Source organism: Gracilinanus agilis, chromosome 4 (genome assembly GCF_016433145.1).
Source record: "Gracilinanus agilis isolate LMUSP501 chromosome 4, AgileGrace, whole genome shotgun sequence".
Lineage (NCBI taxonomy): Eukaryota > Metazoa > Chordata > Mammalia > Didelphimorphia > Didelphidae > Gracilinanus > Gracilinanus agilis.
The window spans coordinates 159,967,619-159,992,152 of NC_058133.1; the positions used below are offsets into that span (position 1 = coordinate 159,967,619).

General features: G+C 39.0%; 1 protein-coding gene across 1 annotated transcript in view; it reads left to right on the forward strand.

Annotated features, from left to right (window-relative positions):
• The window catches only part of CAPN9 (calpain 9), a 104,626-nt gene that overhangs the window by 55,440 nt on the left and 24,652 nt on the right, over positions 1-24,534 (forward strand). The window contains exons 2-7 of the mRNA XM_044674992.1: positions 537-655; positions 7,437-7,570; positions 15,323-15,491; positions 16,831-16,914; positions 21,966-22,051; positions 24,083-24,160. Of these exons, the coding sequence (XP_044530927.1) occupies positions 537-655; positions 7,437-7,570; positions 15,323-15,491; positions 16,831-16,914; positions 21,966-22,051; positions 24,083-24,160 (670 nt within the window). The remainder of the gene's footprint in view (positions 1-536; positions 656-7,436; positions 7,571-15,322; positions 15,492-16,830; positions 16,915-21,965; positions 22,052-24,082; positions 24,161-24,534) is intronic.

The following is a 24,534-nucleotide window of genomic DNA, read 5'->3' on the forward strand; positions in this document are numbered from 1 at the left end:
AGAAAGAAAGAAAGAAAGAAAGAAAGAAAGAAAGAAAGAAAGAAAGAAAGAAAGAAAGAAAGAAAGAAAGAAAGGCGGTATTTGTATTTTTATCCTTAGTATTTAGCACAATAATGGGCACAATGTGAGTGCTTAATAAATTGCTTTTTCATTATTTAGCCATGCATCCACACTCTTGCATGAGTCCAAAAGAAGCTGCTGGGACAACTTCTCTTCTATTTATGATGGACATGCCTTCACTAACAAAGCTTTGTGCCTTTTGGGTTGGGAGAAAAAATAGAATTACAAGTCAACACATGCTGGAACCATGTGTTCAGAATATGGGGGTGTTCATTCTGCAAAGTTGCCAAGAAAATGATAGCTCTTTATGATAGACTGGGCCAGGGAGAAAAGGAGACAGATGGAAGCTCCCCTCCCCCCTGAGATTTTTGTCAACATCCTCCCCATTAAAAAAAATGTGGCTACATCTGGAACTTCCTGCTAGCCTCTTCTTGCATGTAATCTTGTTGTGTTTGCTGTACCTTCATAATTTGCAGGTGACTGTTGGCTCTTAGCAGCCATTGCATCTCTTACACTTAATGAAAAGACTTTGGCCAGAGTTGTGCCCCATGATCAAAATTTTGGCCCTGGTTATGCTGGGATATTTCATTTTCAGGTAAGTGGAAAGAACTTAATGAGCTTTTTTTTTTCATGGGACCTGTGTATCCAAAAAAAAGCATTCTTAATATTCTCAGTAATTCCAGATGCAATACAGTTGGAACTTACTTTATGGAACAATTATAATCCTACCATGCATGCCAATAAATATTCTGCAAATAGAATCATATTTTAGAGATTAGAAGGCCATTTGAAAATGAACTATGGAAGATAATTTTGAAAAGTGATCAATCAACCTTAAGATTATTCTTGGGGTAAATCTAGATTTTCAATGGATATACCTATAATACCTACATATTTGGGGAACTATATAATTCCTGGTAAATAAAAGGATCCTCTGTACTGAAAAAAATCATCACATGAGGTCATTAAGAGAGAAAATCATAGAAGATAGTCAAAGAAAGAGAAAAAATCACACAGGGAGACTCAAAAATCTTTGTTGATGGGTCCATGTCAAAACAATAACATTCAAGCTTACACAAAGACCCAACAGTTTATGTTTCTTGCTGCCACCTCTCCCCTTCTTGGTGCACTTCCCTTACCTTTTCTCCCACCAGAGGTCTCATACTCCTCTCAGACCTTTTTGGAAATGGGATATTTGATTTGATAAATTAATTCACCTTTAGGTATTAGTGAATGATAGCTTAGGCAACATGGTATGGTGAGAGAGTCAGAAAGACTCAAGCCCTACCTTTGCCACAAGTTGTGTCAGTCTAGACAAGTTACTTACCTCTCAGTGTCCCAAGCAACTCTCACAGAGTATAAATTGCAGAGAAAGTTCAGAGGAGAGTTGTTACTAGTAACTGCTTACTCCTATGAAATTACAGATCTGGTAGAAACAAAAACAAAAACTCTAATCTTTTAGCTCAATCTTAACCTGATACGAGTGTATTTGTTTTTCCATACTAGAGACATAATAATAAGCCCTCTTGGAAAAGGCAAGGTTTCACCTAGATCTGGGGAGGGTAAAGACAGAGATGGCAAAGGAATAAGATCAGAACACTACATTACATATTAGTGATATTGATCCTGTTCCCTTCTTTCATCTCAGTTTTCTTAATAAGGAGGTCGGTAAGTTGGACAAAGGAAGGAAACATTACAATAGGATATTATAGAAGAAAAACTATATCTAACTCATAAACATGAGTATTAATAGAATGAACTCACCCATAAAATGGAGGACAGAAAAAAAGATTCAATGATATGATGTTTATAGAAAACACATTTAAAACATAAATTTTTCATACATAGTTAAAATGAATGGTTAAGAGCAACATTTTTTTATGCCTTACATGAATTAAAAAAAGCAAGGCTGGCAATAGTGATTTCAGACAAAGCAATTGTAAAAATAGACTCAGTTAAAAGAAACAAACAGGAAAATTATATTATGCTTAAAGGGACAATGGTTATAATGAAACAAATCAATACTGACTATATATACATTGAATGGCACAGCATCTAAGAGCTTAAAAAGCTAACTGAATTATAGGGATAAACAAAGAGTAAAACAATAATTATTGGGGACTTTCATCATCACTCCTTTTAGGTTTAGATGGATCTATCAAAAAGAAAAAGAAGAAAAGAGTTAATAACCTGAATAGTGTTTTGGAAAAAATACAAATAGGTCAATTTCTGGCAATTACCAAATGGGAATTATGAAGAGTAAACATATTTCTTGGCTTTGCATGGCACACTTGCAAAACCTGACCATATGCTAGAGTATAACAAACATAAATAAATACAGAAAACAGAAATATGAACATATTTTAGTGACCACAATACAATACAATGAAATTATAATTAATAAGGAGTAATTTAAATAAAAGATTCAAGCCTAAATAGAGATTTAGTGATGTAATCCCAAGAAATAGGGTCAAAGAGCACATATAGAAACAATACATTTCTATGAAAGAAAATCATAAGACAACATAACAAATAGACAAACCATTAGCTAATTTTTTATCAAAAATGCAGTCTTTGATCTAAAGGAATACATCTGTAAATGGTAACATTTCCAACTAGGTAAAGGAGATATTTGAAGACTAAGAGATGTCTCCTGGTGCCCCCAGATCAAATTAGAGAACCAGAAACATCCCTCGTGAAATAATAAGAATTTATCTGTATCTCAAATTACAAGGTTTTTTGCAAAGCACATTCTTCACAACAAACTATGAAGTAGTGTAAATTTTACACAGGGAAATTAATTTTAATGGGGAAAATTTCCCATTTTACACAGAGAAATTAAAAGAATGATAGATTAAATGGAAGAGGCATTGCCTCTTCTACTTGCCCATAAAGCTGGAGTTTTTCAACCTCTGTCATCTGAATACCACCTTCCCTGAGTTTTTCCTGGCATAGCTGTCCCTTCTCACTCTCAAGTTTCCTCTGGTCTGTTCAAAGTTTTTACCTGAATCATACTAGAGATTAGTAGTCATGCCAGAAGCTAACGGCATCTTCTCTCAAACGTGCTAGTATTTTCTTAATATAGTAACAACTTTAGGAAGCTTGTGGGATAGCCAGGGACCTGTATGCTAAAAGATTTCTCCACTTCATTCAGCTCTCCCTTCTAGATGTCACCTAATCCTCCTTCACATTATTCAAATAAAGAGCCTTGTCCTGCATCCTCACAGGAAGTTTGTCAAATTCTTGCCATCGCAAGAGCATTGGATCTATTTGGGAATGTGGCATCACTACTCTTCCATTGTCCCAGTGAAATGAAACTTGAGAATTTCATCCTGAGAAGCAATAGGAAATAGTGGATAGAATGCTGGCTCTAGAGCAATGGTTCCCAAACTTTTTTGGCCTACCGCCCCCTTTCCAGAAAAAAATATTACTTATCCCCCTGGAAATTAATTTTTTAAAATTTTAATAGCAATTAATAGGAAAGATAAATGCACCTGTGGCCATCACCACCTCCCTGGATCGCTGCAGCACCGACCAGGGGACAGTGGCACCCACTTTGGGAATCATTGCTCTAGAGTCAGGAAGAGCTCAATGTGAATTTTACTTATCTCACATATTTACTGTGTGACCTGAACAGATCACTTAATCTCTCAGTTTCCTCAGGCTTTGAGAGGTTAAGAGGATTTTTAAAATATAAGAATCTTTTGAAAATATAAGTTTTAGAGAAAGTGCATTGGTAGAAGTTCTTTACTGGAAGCTCCGTACCCTGATAAAATATCAAATCTAGCTCCCCATCCCTCTAAAATGTTAAGCTCCTCCTCATTTCCCTCTTCTTTCTTCTGTTACCCCCTGCCAGAAATTCTTAACTTTCTGGTGTCATAGATCTTTTTGGAAGTCTGGATAAGTCTATGGACTATTTTGTTAAACAATGTTTTAAATGCATTAAGTAAAATGCATAGAATTAGAAAGGAAATCATTTTTTCTGATGTATAGTTATTAAATTATTTTTTTAAAAACAAGTTCAGGGGGAAGCTAGGTGGTTCAGCAAATGGAAATCCAGGCCTAAAGATGGGAAATGCTGGGTTCAAATCTGAATTTAGATGCTTCTTAGCTATATGACCTTGGACAAGTCTCTAACCTCATTGTCTAGCCCTTATTGCTCTTCTATCTAGGAACCAATTTGTTGTATTGATTCTAAGATGTAAGGTAAAGGTTTAAAAAAAAGTCCATTCTGGGGCAGCTAGGTAGCACAATGGATAGAACATCAGGCCTAGAGTCAAGCAATCTTGGGTTCAAATCTGGCCTCATATACTTCCTAACTGGGTGACTCTGGGCAAGTCACTTAACCACCTTTGTCTAGACTTTACCCTTCTGTCTTAGAATTGTCCCTAAGACATAAAAGTAAGAGTTGTTGTTTTTTTAAGTCCATGGACCCCCAAGTCTGACCCTTGTTCTAGCTCCTCCCATTCATCACCTAACAAGAGTTACAGCATAGCATTGTGGATAGAATGCTGGCCTTTAATTCAGGAAGACCTGTGTTTAAATCATACTTGTGACTCTTAATTAGCTGTGTGACCCTAGGCAAGTCGTTTGCCTTATCTGAACCTTTATTTCCTTCTTTTTTTTTTTAAACCCTTACCTTCCTTCTTGGAGTCAATACTGTGTATTGGCTCCAAGGCAGAAGAGTGGTAAGGGTAGGCAATGGGGATCAAGTGACTTGCCCAGGGTCACACAGCTGGGAAGTGCCTGAGGCCAGATTTGAACCTAGGACCTCCTGTCTCTAGGCCTGGCTCTCAATCCACTGAGCTACCCAGCTGCCCCCTCCTTTATTTCCTTCTTAGTAAAATGAAAGGGTTGCACTAAATAGCCATTAAAGTCCCTTCCAACTTTAGACTTATGATCCTAAGTACAATGTTTTTTTTCTTTTAAGTAAATGCAAATGCAAAAAATGGAGATGGCAGGTGTGTTTGGGTGCTCTATGGTCAACTAGATTATTTAGGTCATCCCAAGTCACTTCAGCTCCTCCCATCTGAACTCCTGCCATTAGAATAAATTGATGGGAAAACATTATCCCCAAGTGCTTGCCGCTTCAGGGAACATAGGGCTCTGATTGCTCATTAGACATCTGTCCATATGTTATCTACCCCAAGTGTGAAACTCCTAACAACAGGAAAGAATGTCCATGAATTTAGCAATCACAAGCAGTTCCAGGCACATCTGTCAAGAGATGTGAAATTCCCTGCACAAAGAACATAAATCTGCATCTATCCTAGGGCAGCTAACTTGCTACCATGCTCAACAGAGCTCTGACACATTTGTCATTTAGGATTCCGTAACCAAGAACTCCGGAGAAATGGGGGTGGGGGGAACAGGAACCCACCGGCTCAACTCAGAGTGACTAATTGAGGCAGACATGGTCAATGTCCAACAGCATAGCTATAGAGACAGCTGCCACTCCGCTATATTTACTGTCTCATTCCATTTCCCAACCCTCCCCTCACTGTAGTCTCAGGATTTTCAATCTGCTAACATAATAAGGAGCTTCAGATGGGAAAAGAAGGAAAGAAGGAGGAAGAAAATTAAATTTTAAGAGAAGCTCTAAGACGGTGGCATGACCTCATGTCTCCATCTGACCCTCTGCTAACATTCTCGGTGGTGAGCACAATGACCCTCTCAACTTCCTTTTCCCTGGGACATACATTGGCAATGAAACACCATCTTGGTATAGCCCTCCATGTGTGAATGGACAAACCAAACAGATAGGCAGTCCAAGAGAGAGACAGACAGATAGAAAGGATAATCCAAGGCCAGGTAGCATCACCCATTTGCTAGGGGTATCAGTAAATATTAGGGACAGAGTAAGGAGACTGTTGGTCAGCTGGGATGGGATAGGAAACTGGGCAGCAAAGGGAATACTATGGGAGCTGCTACAAGAAACTACTTACGGCTTCAGAGACTAATACCTATTTCTTTTTTTATTTTTAGTTTGGAAAATTTTAATTAATTAATTAATTTTGAATATTTTTACCTGGTTACAAGATTCATGTTTTTTCCCTCCCCTCCTCCCACCCCCTCCCATAGCTGATGCATAATTTCACTGGGTTTTACATGTGTCATTGATCAAGACCTATTTCCATATTATTAGTATTTGCACTAGGGCGATCGTTTAGAGTCTACATCCCCAATCATGTCCCCATCAATTCATGTGATCAAGCAGTTGTTTTTCTTCTGTGTTTCTACTCCCACAGTTCTTTCTCTGGATGTGGATAGTGCTCTTTCTCATAAGTCCCTCAGAAATGACCTGGATCATTGCATTGTTGTTAGTAGAGAAGTTCATTACATTCAATTGTACCACAGTGTATCCGTCTCTGTGTATAAGGTTCTCCCAGTTCTGCTCCTTTCACTTTGTATCTATTCCTGGAGATCTTTCCATTTCACAACAAACAAACTCCAGTTTGTTATTCCTTTTAGCACAATAGTATTCCATCACCAACAGATACCACAATTTGTTCAGCCATTCCCCAATTGAAGGGCATCCCCTCATTTTCCAATTTTTTGCCACCACAAAGAGTGCGGCTATAAATGTTTTTGTACAAGTCTTTTTCCTTATTATCTCTTTGGGGTACAAACTCAGCAGTGGTATGGCTGGATGAAAGGGCAAGCAGTCTTTTAGCGCCCTTTGGGCATAGTGACTGATAACTATTTCATCTACTTCCCAGTCCTAACTAATATTTATCTGGTTGGAAATGAGATATGTTGATGAGGGTCACTGGAAACAAGACTCAATTAAATCTGAGTTTCTTCAGCATGAGTCCTTGCTGTGTTAGGTTGCTTGATATCTTTCCCTCCTCTTTCCCACCATGGCCCCCTGATGGCCTTATAAAAAGCCACTGATATTTCATAATTTGCAAAACTATAGATTTAGTACTGGGAGGGACCTAGAGGTCATCTGATGCAACTCTCCTTTTATAGACAAGGAAACTAAGTCTTAAAGAAATTAAGTGACTTTTTAAAGTAAGAGGTAGGTAGGTGGCCTCCTTATCTTTTTCCATATCTGTTAATATGTTATCTGTCTATAGTTATTCATAAATTGCTATGATTTAAAAACTTCACCTGGTGTCCAAACTTCTGGTGATGAGTCCCTCTAAATTTAGATAGGCTGGTCCTTGAAAATTAGGCATGAAATACATTGGCTGTTGGAGACTCATATTCTTCCCAGCTTGATGGGACCTGCAGAGGTTCTTCTCCAAGTGGCATGACCAAGAGATGAAACATAAGTGGAGGACATTAGTGGAGTCGTAGGTCTATTTAAATAAACACACACCCCTTTTACCTGTGACTTACCCATTCGTCTTTCATCATGTCTCTGGCAATAGATCTGGCAGCATGGCGAGTGGTTGGATGTGGTCATTGACGACAGGCTCCCGACCTTCAGAGATCGTTTGGTTTTTCTTCACTCTGCTGATCACAATGAATTTTGGGGTGCATTGCTGGAAAAGGCATATGCCAAGTGAGTGTCCACCTGCACTGAACTGACAAGAATTTCACTATCTCACAAAAAAAATCATACATTGCCCTTAAGAGGTTGTTTCATGATCTTTTATTATCTTTGTTAATCAAATGGTTAATCAGGTGGTAGGAGAAGCTGGGAAGTTGGGGAGGAGGAAATGAGGAAGAGCTGGGGATTCACAAGGTTGAGTAGCATGCAACTTGTCTCTAAATGACCTAATCCAATTTTGATGTGGACAGAAAAGGAACCAGATGGTTCCTCTACTACTGTCCAGACTTTTTTTTGTCCTTATACCTAACAATACCTTTTCTCCTGTCTTTTCAGCAGTTTGCATTTGGAGAGGGAGAGAGGAAGGCAAGAGCATGGGAAGGCAGGAAGGGCACTCTGGTAGTGTTGAAATAACACAGGGATCACAAACCCACAAGAAAACTACAATGCAAATTTGTGTTGTTCTATGCCATTGATAGTGTAGCAATGGTATGTATTTTTTAGACATCCCAGAAATGGGTATTATTAAGCAGTGTCTATGTGTAACATCAGCAATGAATCTCTGAATCTTTAAGTTACGTGGATCCTGTGGCCCCAAAGTAAGAAATCAGCTTTTCAGACTTTGATACCGGGCCCTTTCTCCCATTTCCCTTTTACTTTCCCTCCCAATCCTTACTCCAACCCTCTCTACTTCCTTTTATATGTTGGTTTCCTCCATTAAAATGTAAGCTCCTTGAATACATAGGTTATCTTTCTTTTCATAGCCAGGAGCCGGTGGTGTAGTGGATACAGCTCTGGAGCTGAAGTCCAGACAACATGAGTCTGACCTAGGACACTATTTCTGTGACCCAGGACAAGTCACTAAACTTCTGTTTGCCTCAGTTTTCTCATTTGTAAAATCGGGAAAATAATAGCACCTACCACCCCATGGTTATTGGGAGGATCAACTAAAATAAAAATCATCAAGCACTTAGCACAGTGGCTGGCACATAACATTACATGAACATTGTTTATTATTGCTCTAATTTTAAATGTGGCATGGTGGTAGCCTGGGACTTTTGTAGGCTTTACCAGCATAGAATAAGGTCTGGATCTGCCAAGCTAAAAGAGCTTCAAGGATAGACCTGGTAAGAGAATGTTTGCTATTCGGGAATAAAAGAAACCTGAGAGGTCATCTAGTTCAAACACCTCATTTTACAAATTAGGAAATGGAGACTTTGAGAGGGTAAGTAAATTGCCCAAGGTCATACAGATATGAAGCCTAGCATAGTCCCACCAATATGATATGTACCCAACGAAAGCTTGATTGATTGACTAATGTAGCACAGACAGGATTTGAACCCATTTTATCTGATCCAACATTTGTTCTGCTATACTACCTTACTTTCACCAAGGATCAACATAACTAAGCATGATGATGTTGAGTACTCTATGATGGATTATGTTAGGTGATGGTGACCCCCAAAACAAATAAAGCAAAAATGTCCCTTGGTTCCCCCTTCCTGTTCTACACTGATAGTAGGCTATGGAAATAGGAGCAGAGGGAGCTAAAAATCCTTACGAAACATCAATTTAACTTTTAGTATTCCATGCATGACCTTTGTTTAATGATCAACAAAGTACATATTCCTGGAGGAAAAGAACAATGTGCATATTGACATTCTTTTTTTTTCCCTAAAACCCTTACCTTCTGTCTTGGAGTCAATACTGTGTATTGGCTCCAAGGCAGAAGAGGTAAGGGTAGGAAAAGGGGGTAAAGTGACTTGCCCAGGGTCACAGAGCTGGGAAGTATCTGAGGTCAAATTTGAACCTAGGACTTCCTGTCTCTAGGCCTGGCTCTCAATCTACTGAGCTACCCAGCTGCCCCTGTATATTGACATTCTTAATAGAAATGATTGGAAAGGAAGTAGGTTGGTTGTGCTAGTGTAATACTTTTACCCTTAAAATATCAAAAGAACCCAGAGTTAGCTCTTGCCCTTCCATTTGACAGTTATAAGATATAACTATCTTATATCTTATACTAAGATATAAAGGAAGGGTTTGCAAAAGGGGTTGACAGCTAGATGACTTAGTAGATAGAGCACCAGGTCTGAAGCTGGGTGGGCCCTGAGTTCAAATCTGCCCTAAGATACCTCCTATCTGTGTGACCCTGAGTAAGTCAATTAACCCTGTTTGTCTAGTCCTTGTCCTTCTGTCTTAGAGTTGTTACTCAAACAAAAAGTGAGGGTTTTTTAACACAATTTTAGTATTTATTTTTTAGAAAAGTTAACATGGTTACATAATTCATGCTCTTACTTTCCCCTTCGCCCCCCTGAGCTCGCCCCCACCCATGGCTGATGTGTACTTCTACTGGTTTTTAACATGTGTCCTTGATCAAGACCTATTTCCAAATTGTTGATAGTTCCATCGGTGTGGTAGTTTCGAGTCTACATCCCCAATCATGTGCTCAAGCAGTTGTTTTTCTTCTGTTTCCACTCCTGTAGTTCTTCCTCTGAATGTGGGTAGCATCTTTTCCATAAATTCCTCAGAGCTGTCCTGTGTCATTGCATTGCTGCTAGTACAGAAGTCCATTACATTCTATTTTACTACAGTCTATTGGTCTCTGTGTACAATGTTCTTCTGGCTCTGCTCCTTTCACTCTGCATCAGTTCCTGGAGGTCTTTCCAGTTCACCTGGAATACCTCCAGTTTATTGTTCCTTTGAGCACAATAGTATTCCATCACCAGCATATACCACAGTTTGTTCAGCCATTCCCCAATCGAAGGGCATCCCCTCATTTTCCAGTTTTTTTGCCACCACAAAAAGTGCAGCTATAAATATTTTCATACAAGTCTGTTTATCTATGATCTCTTTGGGGTACAAACCCAGCAATGGTATGGCTGGATCAAAGGGCAGGCATTCTTTTATAGCCCTTTGAGGATAGTTCCAAATTGTCATCCAGAATGGTTGGATCAGTTCACAGCTCCACCAGCAATGCATTAATGTCCCAGTTTTGCCACATCCCCTCCAGCATTCATTACTCTTCCCTTCTTTCATTTTAGCCAATCTGCTAGGTGTGAGGTAATGAGGGTTTTTTTTAAAAAGTACTTGGAGCACACCATATATTGCATTGGATGAATTCTTTAGTGAGGATATGAGGCAGAATCTGGACAAGAACCACACCAGAATGGAGGGTGCAGAACAGCAGAGCAGGGAGTACCAATATAAGTGAGGTTACAAATATAGTTATGTGTCTAAATATATAGATAAAGATCATGGATTTGGAAGGGGAAAGGATCTAAGAGGTTATCTTTCTCATTCTACAGAGAAGGAAACTGAGATATAGGAAAATTAACGATATGCCCTAGGTCACATTGCTAATACTTATCTGACTCAGAATTTGAATCCCAATCTTCCTGACTCCAGGTTCAGATTTCGACCCTCTTTGCCAGGCTAACTCTACAAGTATTTCTTCTACAGAATCTGTATTACAATCAGCCAAAATACAATATTGAATCCATTCACAAAGTTGTCCTGTTAATAATAGAATGAACTTTTGAACAAAGCAGATCAGTGATTCTCAAGTCTTCTAGGTCTCTGTGGCATCACCCAGCCCAGGTTCTCAAAGCCTTTAAGACAGCTTTTGAATCTACAATCAGATTATAATCACTTTGAGAGATAATTGAAATCCTATGAATTTCCTTGTATCTTCACTTTATATGGATTATATCTTTCCAAAAATAGGAGCAATGACTCCCGACTTAGCCACTGTGGCCCTGCATGAGTACCTCCACCAATTTCTCCTTCACCTCCTCCTCTTCTTTCAGCTTTCCTTTATGTCTTGCCTTCCCTCATTAAAATATATACTCCTTGAACAATTGTGAGGGACTTATGAAAAAGAACACTATCCACATGCAGAGAAAGAACTGTGGGAGTAGAAACACAGAAGAAAAACATATGATTGATCACATGGGTCAATGGGGATATGATTGAGGATGCAGACTCTAAGCAATTACTCTAGTGCAAATATCAATAATATGGAAATAGGTTTTGAACAATGACACATGTTAAGCCCAGTGGAATTGCTTGTTGGCTATAGGAGAGAGGAGCGGGGGGGTGGGGGAAGAACATAAATCATGTAACCATGGGAAAATATTCTAAATTGATTAATTTATGCCTTGAAATCAAGGACTATATTTTTGTTTTTTGTTCCATTACCCAGTGCTAAGAACTGGTCCCTCTACCTGGAATGCCCTTCTCTATTTACTTAGGGAAATCCTATTCATCCTTTAAAATCCAAAGCCACTATCATTTTTGTTACAATAATGACCGTTCCCCTTCCCCTTTGTTACAATGATGACCATTCCCCATCCCCACCCCACAGAACTCAGACAATATTTTGCATAGCTCTAATTCACATGTATTAGTGTATATGCCACATCTCATATTAGAATGTAAGCCCCATGAGCAAAAGGATTGTGTCTTTTTTTCAATCCTGGCCTTCTCTTTTAGTATCAGTTCAAAGACATAAGAATTTCAAGGGCTAGGCAATTCTGGTTAAGTGACTTGCCCAGGGTCACACAGCTATAGAAAGCTTCTGAGGCCAGATTTGAACCTAGTTTCTCCAGACTCCAAGCCTGGTTCTCTATCCAATGTACTGCCTCGCTGACCCAGGATTGTGTCTTAACAACATTTTTATCTCATCTAATGCCTAGAAGGGTGTTCTATACAAAGTAAGTGATTTTCCATTGTTGGATAGTCATTTCAGTCATTTGTGACTCCATTTGGGGTTTTCTTGGCAAAGATACTGGAATAGTTTGCCATTTCTTTCACCAGATCATTTTACAGATGAGAAAACTGAGGCAAAGAGATATAAGTGACTTGCTTAGGGTCATACAGCAAGTAAGTATCTAAGACCAAGTTTTGAACTCAGTTCTTGATTCCAAGCCCAGTGCTCTATCCACTGTACTACTTTGCTGCCTAGTAAGAACTAAGTAAATGTTTATTGGACTAAATTGAATTGAAATTGAATTGAAGGCTTCTGCTAGTACACATCCTTGCTTGGTTGTTTTTTATTTGTAAATGCTTAAAAAGAGACTGGTGGTTTCCTGGTTCAAGCATGTTGCATAAAGATGCTTGAATATTTAACAATGACAGTGCTCAGGGCTCTTGACTTCTGATTATTTAATTATGAACAAATTTAGCCATATGCTTTAGGAGCCATTTCCTGCCAGGCAGCTGCCAAAAGCTTTATTATGGAAGTGAGGTTTGACTTCCTCTACTTGCCCCAAGACAACAGAATTGCTGGAAGCAGTAAGACATGAAGGAGGAGGGATTGATGTAAAGAAAACCTTCCTAACAGAGCAATGCCAAAAGTGGAATGGGATGCCCTGAGAAGTAACAGCTGAAAGAAAGAAAGATGTATCACATGAAAAGACAGAGAACCTGTATCATGCTATTCATTGCCTCGAGGAGTGAGGAAAAGATTTCTAATATGTTAAAATCAATTGTCAAAAATTGTTTTTCCATTAACTAAAAAATAAGAATAAATAAATAAGAAGTAATGGCTAAATTATCACAGCAGTCAGGTATGGTTTAGATTCATGTTTAAGTACAGGTTGGACTAGATAAACTATGAGGTCCCTTCAATTCTGATATTTTGTGGTTCCTCAACCAGTCCAGAAATGTCTCCTTACTACCTAAAGTCACTTCAAGGGTTAAGGATACCTTCAGTCCTGGCTGAAGGATAGGGAGTCCTGCTGCTGCTGAGAACAGAGTATTCTAAGTAGTCTGACTGGGCTGGTGGACACTTATGGAACAAACCTGTAATGTGGAAGTGGCCTAGATAGATATCAGATGTTATAATCCACCTAGAAACTCCTTAGGGCCAATTAAGCACCAAACCCTTTTTTATGAAAACAGAGTTTATTTAATAACAACAGGAATACAGGGAGTAAGGGAACCTGGATAGGTATGACCCTAAATCTATTCACACTACCTACATCCAACTTCTACGTTGCCTGCTTAAGGGAAGCCTTCTGTTTCTTCTCTGGGCCCTACTTAATCCTCCCTATGTTATCTAAATCCTTTCCCAAGCTATCTGACTTAATCTAATTCCCAACAATAATTAATAAGAAATAAAGGGGGGAAAAACCCTTGGGTTCGTCTGCTATACTAAGTAACCAAAGTTATAGATGGAAAGCTTTGGATTACCTTAACCAATAGGAATTCTGGCAGCTGGACTACTGGCAAATGAATACTGGACTCAGTGAAATTTGGTTTCCTCCAAGTAAATCCTCTACCTGGTTGCCAAGAATTTCTCCATGAAATCCTGACTGTCTAGGGAGAATCTCTCAGAGAAAACCCCTCCTTTAGCTTGATGGGAATTGTAGACAGAGACTCAAAACCCACTCCTAGCTCAGATCAAATCCAAGAAGGAAGTGAAGTTCAGTTATTTTCAGTTGTAGACTCACAATTCCTTTCTTACCCAAAATCCTTTCCCAGGACTTATCTCAAAATTCCCTTCTTTCAACTAACCCTAGAAAACCAGCCTATCCCTAACTTATTCCTACAAACCCTTCTTTTCTTCTAAGCTTTCTCAAGAGACCCAAGTTCTAGTCTCCCATCAACTTGCTGTGAGTCTGTCGCAAAGTTACTTCCTCTCTTTGACTCTTAGTTTCCTTATCAGTTAAAATGAAGACAACCAGGGAAAAAACTTCAACATTGTGGAATTATAATGACCATTCTACCCCCAATAACAAATGAGAAAATATGCCTCCCTCATTTGCACAGATAGAGCACGCTAGGTATGTGACACCACATAATCTGTCAGCATCATTTAGTGTGATGGTTATTTTGCTAAACTGGTTTTTTCCTTCCTCTCTTTCCCCTCCCTTCCTTTTCTTTTCCATTCTCTTCTTCTCCACCTCCTTCCTTCCCTCCTTCCTTCCTTCTTTTCTACTTTCTTTTTCTTCTCCTTCCTTCCTTCCTTCTTTCTTTCTCTTTCCTGCTTTCTTTCTTCCCTCCTTCCACCCTTTCTTTCCTTCTTTCTTTCTCTTTCTTCCTCTCTCTTTCTTCCTTCCACCCTTTCTTTCCTTGTTGCCTCCTTCCTTTCTTCCCTTCTTTCTTTCTTTCTTTCTTTCTTTCTTTCTTTCTTTCTTTCTTTCATTCTTTCTTTCTTTCTTTCTTTCTTTCTTCCCTCTCTTCCTCCCCTCCCTTTCTTTTAAAATTATAAACCCTAATCTTCTGTCTTAAAATCAATACTATATATTGGTTCCAAGGCATAAGAGTAGTAAGAGCTAGGCAGTTTGGGTTAAATGATTTGCCCAAGGTCACACTGAGGCCAAATTTGAAACCAGGACCTCCTATCTCTCTAGCACTGACTCTTTACCCACTAAGCCACTTAACTGCCCTTATTGTTTTCTTTCCATTAACAACAAGATCACTTTAGTTGACTAAATCATCTCTCAGCAGGAATATTGTAATGGCTTCCAGATTGGTCTTGTGCTTCTACTATCTCCCTTTTCCAATGTCCATCTGCCAAAATGATAGAGAGTCTAAAAATAAAAATATCAAGTAAAATTTGAAAACAATAAACTGAGAACAAACTGACAATTCAAAGTAAAGTTGGGATTTGTAGTAGATAGTTTTTAGGATCCTTTTTATCTCTAGGCTCCTTTGATTCTTGATTCATCCTCTTCCCTTAAGTGTGCTCCTTCTTTTGACATAGAACTATTTTCCTATTCTCTAATAGGAGCCTTGATATATTTCTCCTCTTCTTTTCAGACTGAGTGGAAGCTATGAAGCCCTGAAGGGTGGAAGCACAATTGAAGCTATGGAAGACTTCACTGGAGGAATAGCAGAGACTTTTATAAATAAAACAGCCCCAGAAAATTTATATGAGATCCTAGAGAAGGCCGTGAAGAGAAGCTCTCTGGTGGGCTGCTTCATAGAAGTAAGTCATTTACATAAGGGACATGGAGGGGACTATAGAATAAGAATGAACAGAGAGTTGAATTTGGGGCATATTGTTGTCATGGAGACACTGAACAACTCATTCCGTATCACTAGGCTCTAATTTCTCTATCCAGAGACAGATCTCCGCAAAATGGTGAAAGGGAGTAGTCTTGTCCCCTCACATTCCCTTTCCTTATTCTTTTCTTTCATAATGGACCCTCTCCACCCTAGTGCTCCTATTCTTCCCTATCCAAAAACCTGGAAAATGATCTTCTCAGTTCTTTCACACTAAGGTATAAATGATTGGTAAAAATGTTAAGCTTCAGAAATATCACAGAATCAGAGGATTTCAGAGTTGGAAGAGATCTAAATGTCCATCTAGTCCAAATTATGATTGGAAAAATAATCTCCATTATAGCATTATTGATATAGTCTCTGCTTAATGGCCTCTAATGAGGAGCAATCATTTACTTCAAAGGTTGCCTCTTAGAGTTTTGGACAGTTCTAATGATGAGGAAGTTTTTCCAGAATTTGTTCTTCAGACATTTCAATTATTTCTGATTCCTATTTGATTCCTATTATGCCTTAATTTCACTCCTGTATCTGTCCTTTAGTGCCAAACAAAAAGTCTAATCCTTTCTACATGTCCATCCTCCAAAAACTTCAAAATAGCTATCTCCCTCTATCACCATATATCTTCTCTTCTCCAGTTTCATCAATGGATCATATGGTAGAGGATTCAAGGCCATTTACCATTCTGATTGCCTTCTTCTGGACTTCCCATTATAGTTCACCTTTGATGCCCAGAGGCCCTTTTCCCCAGATTCATATCATTGTGGTTTTATGATATCAGTCAATTAAGAAAGTATTTATTAAGTACCTCCTATGTGTCAGGCACTATATCTATATACCCATATAAATACATACAAAAGACATAGAAAGGGAGAATCTGGGTGGCTAAGCAAAAAGAGTTGAAGTTCTCATCAGTAAGATTCCCAGATATGCCAAACACTATTATTTAAAGGAGAAAACTGAAGTTGCACTTGAATTATATGAAACAGTATGAATTCCATCCATGCAGTCCTTATAGCATAGGAGGGGAGCCCAGAAAAACAAAAAGAGAAAGATTTTCTGGAACACACATAGACCTTCACTCTTTAGGGTGGCAGATATGGAGGGATGGCAGAAAGTAGCAATGCCTGAATGTGTCTTCTTTGAAGGAATGAGTTGTGTTTAGTCAATATATCTAATGTTGATGAGGATTAAAAAAAGAAATAGCTACTTCTATTACTTGTAAAACTCTACTGTACCAGTTCCAATCTCTGCTTTTGCTTTAGGTCAAAGACGCTTCAGAGACAGAAGCAAAAACACCTTTTGGCCTCATTAAGGGTCATGCATACACTTTGACTGGAATTAACCAGGTAGGTAATAAAAATAAATATCTGTTCTCAAGATATGGAGGAAAGAAAGGTGAATTGGTCCAGGCAGGATCGGGTATTAAAACAAATCAAAAACCTCTTGAACGCTCAATGACTAGCCAACACGGTATCATATTCCAAACACTTGGTATTATATTCCAAGCTCTAAGAATGGATATCAGATGTTTTAAAATGACTGGGGGTAGAGGTGAGCAAAGAGTCCCAGCCAAAGCTTCCCTCTAAATTTTTCCTTCTTACCCCATTCTTTTGAGTTCTTCATCTATAGCAGTGGTTCCCAAACTTTTTTGGCCTATCACCCCCTTTCCAGAAAAAATATTACTTAGTGACCCCCTGTCACATATTATCACCACCCCCTTACAGTTATTCACCACCCCCAAATGCACTTGTGGCCATCACTACTTGCCTGGATCGCTGCAGCACCCACCAGGGGGCGGTGGCACCCACTTTGGGAATCACTGATCTATAGCCTTGGTATTAGAGAAAGTTCTCATTTGCTTATTCTGCTGAGGGAAGGCTACACATGCTTTGGGGTAGACATCTCACTAACTCAATGATGAGTCTATTGGTTACCCTCAACCTGGTTTAACTCAGCTTCTGACGTGGTTTTACCAGGTGTGGTTGCTACACATGCTCTACAGCTTCTTGGAGGTAACAGTTGGGTGAAAGGTAGATGTTCAGCATTTCTCCTTGTCCACATCGAAGTCTGATCCCTGTGCATAGTGTTGTTCTGTCGTGTTGTGTTTTTGTGAAGTTTTCATAGAAGTTTGAATTTATTTCAAGCCCTATGTGCACCTTCTAAGGCTTCTGGCAGTGAATGCTTCTACTTCATGGATTTTCACCTATCGTGGGGGTCTCTGAAATGTAACCCCCACGATAGGTGAGGGATCACAGTACATAAAAGCAGATTCAATATGGCTCAATGGATAGAGTCAGCTTCTAAATCTGCCTATCTATCTATCTACCTATCTACCCAACTATCTTAATAATATATATGTATAGGGGCAGCTGGGTAGCTCAGTGGATTGAGAGTCAGGTCTTGAGACGGGAGGTCCTAGGTTCAAAGCTGACCTCAGACACTTCCCAGCTGTGTGACCCTGGGCAAGTCACTTGACCCCCATTGCCCACCCTTACCACTCTTCCACCTATGAGCCAATACACAGAAGTTAAGGGTTTAAAATAATAATAATAATAATAATATATGAATATATATTTATATAGAGACAGACAGACAGAGACACAGAGAGAGTCAGAAGTGGTATTGCTTAATAGAATCAGCTTCCAAGTCATTCTCTAGCTCTCTACCTCTCTATCTACCTACCTATCTCAGTAGTGTATGCGAGTATATATTATACATATATAAAATCAGAGGCAATCTCTCTGCCTATCTAACCATCTACCTATCTCAATAATATATAAAAATGTATTATATTATAATATAATGCTACATATAATATTATATTATATATAAAATCAGAGATGATATGGCTTAATGGATAGTCAGCTTTCAAGTCAGTAGCTGTCTGTCTGTCTACTTCTCTATCTCTCTTCCTATCTATCTATCTTAATCATATATATAAAATCAGAAGTGGCATTGTTTAGTGGATAGAATCACCTTCCAAGTCAGTATCTACCTCTATAAATCTATCCATCTATCTAGAGATTCCCATATTAGAGCCTTAAAAATGTCATTGTAATGGACACATTCCCCTTATCTTGTTCCTGTCCTGTTTGCTTTCTAAGTCCTTTCTCACCACCCCACGAAGCTCACTGTTGTGTTAGTCATGGCCCCCCTCCACATTAGGAATGGAAAAGGGAAGCAAAGTATCATGAGTCTGAGAGGAGCTCCTAAGAACAATGAGAGGAGACATAAAGAAGAGGTAAAAGGTATGGACAGAGGAGGGACACAAGGCAGTGTGTGAGCAATCCCAAGTCCAAGGTAAGTTCTTTCACAGTAATTCTATCTGTTTGAAATGAAGTGTGTACACGAGAGGTATGACTGGGAAGATAAAACCATACTCTTCCACCAATTTTCAAGAAACATAGAGATATTGCAGACTCAGGGCAGAGTCCGAAAGGAGGAAGCAGCAGCAGAGAAAATGTGTGTTGGCGTTTTGCTGGGTTCTCTTTGGGTTGTTTTTGTCCTACTTAAGCAGGGCTCCATAGCTAACACTGATTGTTTTTCCCTTAAACTTTTTATATCAAATTCTGTGATAATGAATTAATAGACCTAGATTGAACTCTATAGTGATTATATTCTTTATAATTCTGAAGACCTAACAAATATATCCAGGTAAGTATGGCAGTACATAAGAGTGCTCAGTGGCACAGTGGATAGAGTACTGGACTTGGATTCCAAAATTGGCGAATTAAAATTCTCCTTTAAATACTAGTTCTGTGATGCTGGACAAATTTCTTAATCTCTCTTGGCTTCAATTTCCTCATCTATAAAGTAGAAATAATAAAATAGCACCTTTTTCCCAGAATGCTTACAGAATCCAAATCAGAACATATATGAAGTGCTCTGCAAACTTAAAAACACTATCTAAATGCTATCTGTTGGGGGGGGGGCAGCTGGGTAGCTCAGGGGATTGAGATCGGAGGTCCTAGGTTCAAATATGACCTCAAACACTTCCCAGCTGTGTGACCCTGGGCAAGTCTCTTGACCCCCATTGCCTAGCCCTTACCACTCTTCTGCCTTGGAGCCAATACACAGTATTGACTCCAAGACGGAACATAAGGGTTTTAAAAAATAAATAAAAATAAATAAAAAATGCTATCTGTTATTATGACTTTCAACTAATTGAACCATTTGAGGAATAGCATGTTTTGGTCAATTGAATCATCTATCTAAAGATGTGACATAAAACCTTTTTTCTTTCAAAACATTGTTGAAAATGTTTCAAGATGTCCATATTCCTATTTTGTAGGATGCTGAATATAATTGGATATTTCTTTAATAATTCAGGACCTTAGAATACTTCAGGGCTATCATTTTAAATAATCGGTAGTTATGGTACCAGTAATAGAGATGTAGCTTTAGAAAGAATGGGATGCTGGGCTGAATTTGTATTGAATCAATGAATCTCCTAGAAGCTAGCTTTTAAAATGAATACTCCATAACAGCTTGTTCACTTGCCATTTGCCATTATTCTCCTATGAGCAATTTCACGTTTGCTAAGGAGGAAAAAATAAAGGGCAAAAATTGAGGGTTTCAGTTTGTTGCGTTTTAGTTAATGGAGGTTGTTTTGTAGTTCCCAATTGCCACTCTGGGATGATTTAAACAATATTATTCAAAATGTGAATCAATCCCTCAACTAGGGGTTAGAAGATTTCAAGGGCTATTTAGCAGTTGATGAGTTTTTCAGTGACTTAGCTTTGGTGCCCAAAGGGTTTAAGAGTCGATATAAATGTTCTCTTTGGTAGTTAAATGGGAAACTGCACAAGCTTAATGGGAAAACAAGTTTTTTATCCAGGCCTTGTTCATGGAGGTGAATGGCCTTGATGCCTATGTATGTTGAACTACTAGGGAACACTGTTAGCCGCCACTGACCTAATTCTATTTACAGTAGGATCCAGGTGCTGAGCAGTCCTACGTTCACCCTAGCAGTTGTGCACACCCATGCTAACGTGATTTTCTAGCAAATGCCAAAGGAGATTCTGTCTCTACCAGGGAACTGGTGACCATTATCCCCTAACTCAGCTCCTGTCTGGATGGACGCTGTTCATTTTGGTAGTCTTGAAGGTGTGAGAACATGTTTTTTTAACCAATCTGATTAGCTCTCAAATCCCTTTCTACAAGGGAACCCTCCCTATGTCTCCCTAAGTCTCCCTAAGTCTACTGACTTCGCTCAAAAGTGAGCAGAGGCCACCATCCAAAGGACCAGAGAAGAAGGCCAACTCAGTAGTTTCTATGCTTATAAGCATAAAATCAACAAAAGAAATTACATAAAAATATATTCATTTATTAATGTTCGGCTATACCCACAGCTTCTCCCAGACTCTGACCACACAGAAATTTTAGCAAAGGACTGTTTCCATTATTTAATCCCTCTTCCCCACACATACACACACACTCTGAGAGAAAACAAAGAGCTTCACCCTCTAGACTAGAGTTACCAAATGCTGTTCTACTCACTACCTTAAGGAAAGACTATTGTCCATTAAGGGATCTCATTTGTAGCAAATGAAGTCCTCTTCATGGCATGGGGAAGGCAACTTGGGAAAAGCTCTGGTTTCAAATGAAATTTCTCTCGTCTTTTCCTCCTATCTGCTATTCTTCTTGGAACAGGCCTCCCACTTCTGGTGCTTCCCCCCCATACCTAACAAATCAGCTCTTGCCCAAGGGATTAATGGTCTCATAATGTCGCAAAGCTGGAGCAGACACTCTCCTCTCTGGCTGCTATTATGATTATTCTTTTCCTATTCTCTTCTGTACTCTACTATTCTCCTATGACTATTCTCTCTGGAAAATCCTTTGGCACCCCACCCCCCCCTTGACTGCTATATCAACATCATTTCCATCTGCAGTCTCCCTTTGAGTCATTTCATTTTATCTATGCTGGCTTACCTTCAGAGGGCAGTGAATGGGGGAGTCCACCTACCCCTTCCTCCTGACCCCCTATAGCTGTGGTGGCAAACCTAAGGCATGTGTGCCAAAGAGGGCACACTGAGATTTCTCTGTGGGCATAAACACCATCACCTGCCAGAATTCATTACTAAAAAGTCAGAGGAACTTGGGCTGAGATGCTACCCTTCCTCCTCTCCATCGAGCCTGAGGACATTCCTCACTTCAGCTGCCCCTCTGCCCAGCAGCAGGACTTACTCCCTCTCCTGTCTGAGGTAAGGTGGAGGTGGAGATGAGGGGCAGCACTTGGTCTTTGGAGTGGGGCTGGGCCCAGCACACAATCTCTGAAAGGTTTGCTGCCTATAGTTACAGCAATGGGAAAGGGATGAGGTTTGGGAACAAATGTGAACATGTCCAAGCTTTCAAATTGTTTTATAATTTGATATCTCTTTACTATATCTCCATTTAGGTGAATTACCAAGGCCAAAAGGTTGAGCTCGTCAGAGTCCGGAATCCTTGGGGCCAGGTAGAATGGAATGGTCCTTGGAGTGACAAGTCAGTACCCTCTGTTTCATTTTTACCTTTGAATAACATTTGAGTGGCCAGACAAGAGAGCAGTTACATATCAGGGTGAATAGCAGTAGGTCTAGAGTGAATAGCAGCAAAGTCCTCCCTTTATGAAATTATGATGTATACAATGCTCATAGACTCCCATTTTGGTGTCTTCTTTTTTTTTTATTTCCTCTCCACTGCCACTTAGGGGACCATTTCACTTTCACTATCAAAGCTGATTCCAGGAACCAATCTAATAACAATTTTTTATACTTTAGCATAAATTAGCTTAAGTCAACATTATCACCCCTCCCAAAGGCATTTCCACTTAAAACCTCCCCTATTATTATAATTGTTGGAACCAAGGACATTTTCCAAATGTCCTTGGCTTTTCTTCACTCTTGTTAAGGCAAAAGTTTATGACTGGGCTACCATTTCAAAAAAGAAAGAAAGAAAGAAAGTAACGAAACCTCCTACAGCCTGACCTGATTTGATAAGACCAAAGAACATCCAGAAATCACCTTTTTTTAAATGAGGAATGGAACAAATGTTCTAGATAACTACATCAAAGAGGTTGATAACAGGAGATAATTCCTTCATCAGCCACTTATTAGGGGCATATTCATTCTATTCATTGTAGCCAATGTTTGGTGGGAATGTATTTCTTTGTAATATAGCCAACCCCATCCCTCTTTCCACTGCCATTATGATGCTAAAAAAAATAGAATCAGAAAAAAAAATTGTTAAGGCAAAGTAAATAGTTACCAGTGATGACTTGTAATCCCCTTTTCCCAAGCACTTTGCTATCTCTATATTTTAGGCAATTTTTCTATTTATCTAAGCCTTTTCGTGACTATTGGCTCAGCAGTAACCAAATGCTGGTTTAATTCAAAATAGGAGAGAAGTCATCTTTGTTGCATGAAATTCAGAAAGTTTAAAAAGAAAATAAACTCAGATCATTACAAATTCTTTTAAAAAACTAAATTCCATTTTTATTTGGCAAAAAAATTTGTGGTTTGTTATTGTTGAATCATATCGGACCCTTTGTGATCTCATTTGGGGTTTTCTTAGCAAAGATACTGGAGTGGTTCTCAATTTCCTTCTCCAGCTCATTTGATAGATGAGGAAACTGAGGCAAACAGGGTTAAGTGACTTGCCCAGGGTCATGCAGCTAGTTAAGTGTCTAAGGCCATATTTGAACTCAGGAAGATGACTCTTCCTGATTCTAGGACCAGCACTCTATCTTCCTAACTGCCTGAATGTCCACTATTTTAACCAAGTGGTGTGACTGGCTCACATTGAGATTATCAGACCAAATGACCACTGGGTATTTTTCAAAATCAGGCTAATATAGCCAATAGTGAAGTGAGGCATTTAGATTAATGATCAGCTTGTAGATGCTCTTGGATGTTACGTTCAGGATAAGAAAGAATTTTTTTCCCTGATTTGACCCTACCTTTTCCACTTTAAACATGTAACTATTAGGTTTCTGAAGAAAAACTTGAATTCAAGCCTTCCTGCCCCTGAAGCTTGCACTCTAACCAACATACCAGGCCACTTCTCTGGATAGCCATAATGTTTAGCTTTTGTCTACTGGCATTTGATGAAGGCAGTTCGAATGGTTCCCTAGTATTTTCTTTCATCAACTTCTTGTGGCTTCCTTAGAGGAGCTTTTCTCTGACCAATTGGCTGATGAGTGTCTGGGTGTTCTCTGAAGAATGCGGTGCATTTCAGGTGTTCATTGAAGTCAACCTTCAGTAACACTGATTTGAAATCCATTAACTGAATAATCATCACAATTACCTACTTCTGGAAGAGATTTTCCTCACCGTAGATTCAGGCTTGTAGGCTAAGTTTATAAGTTCTTTTGCCTTGAATGAGCTATTGATTCAGTGGGTCTCAGTTTCCTCATCTGTCAAATGGGGGAGATAGACCACATGATCCTCTCTGTCCAACTCTAGTGTTTATGTTTCTATGTTATTTTAGCTTTCGGTAAAAGTACTCATCCTAAGGACTGGCTTTATTTTCTTGTAGTTCTCCTGAGTGGAATTTTGTGGACCCATCTGAGCAAAAACGTCTCTGCCATTCTGCTCTTGATGATGGAGAATTCTGGTATAGTACCTGTGTCTAAAGCTATTAAACAATCCCTGCTATTTTAAAGGAAGATGGTATTGTTTATACATCTCCCCTGAATGCATCATAATTGCATTTGTATCATTCATTCAATAGTCATTTATATTAGTTACTTGTGTACATGTCTTTCTAGGTGAGAAGGAAACAAATATTTAATAAGTGCTTACCACTTATTTAAACACTTTACAAATATCTCATTTTATCCTCAACACCCCGGGAAGCAGGTATTATCATTGCCCTCATTTTACAGTTGAGAAAACGGGGGTAGGCAGATGATAAGAGACTTTTGCAAAGTCATTGTGTCAGTAAATGTCTGAGGCTGGATTTGAACTCAGGCCTTCCTGACTCTAGGC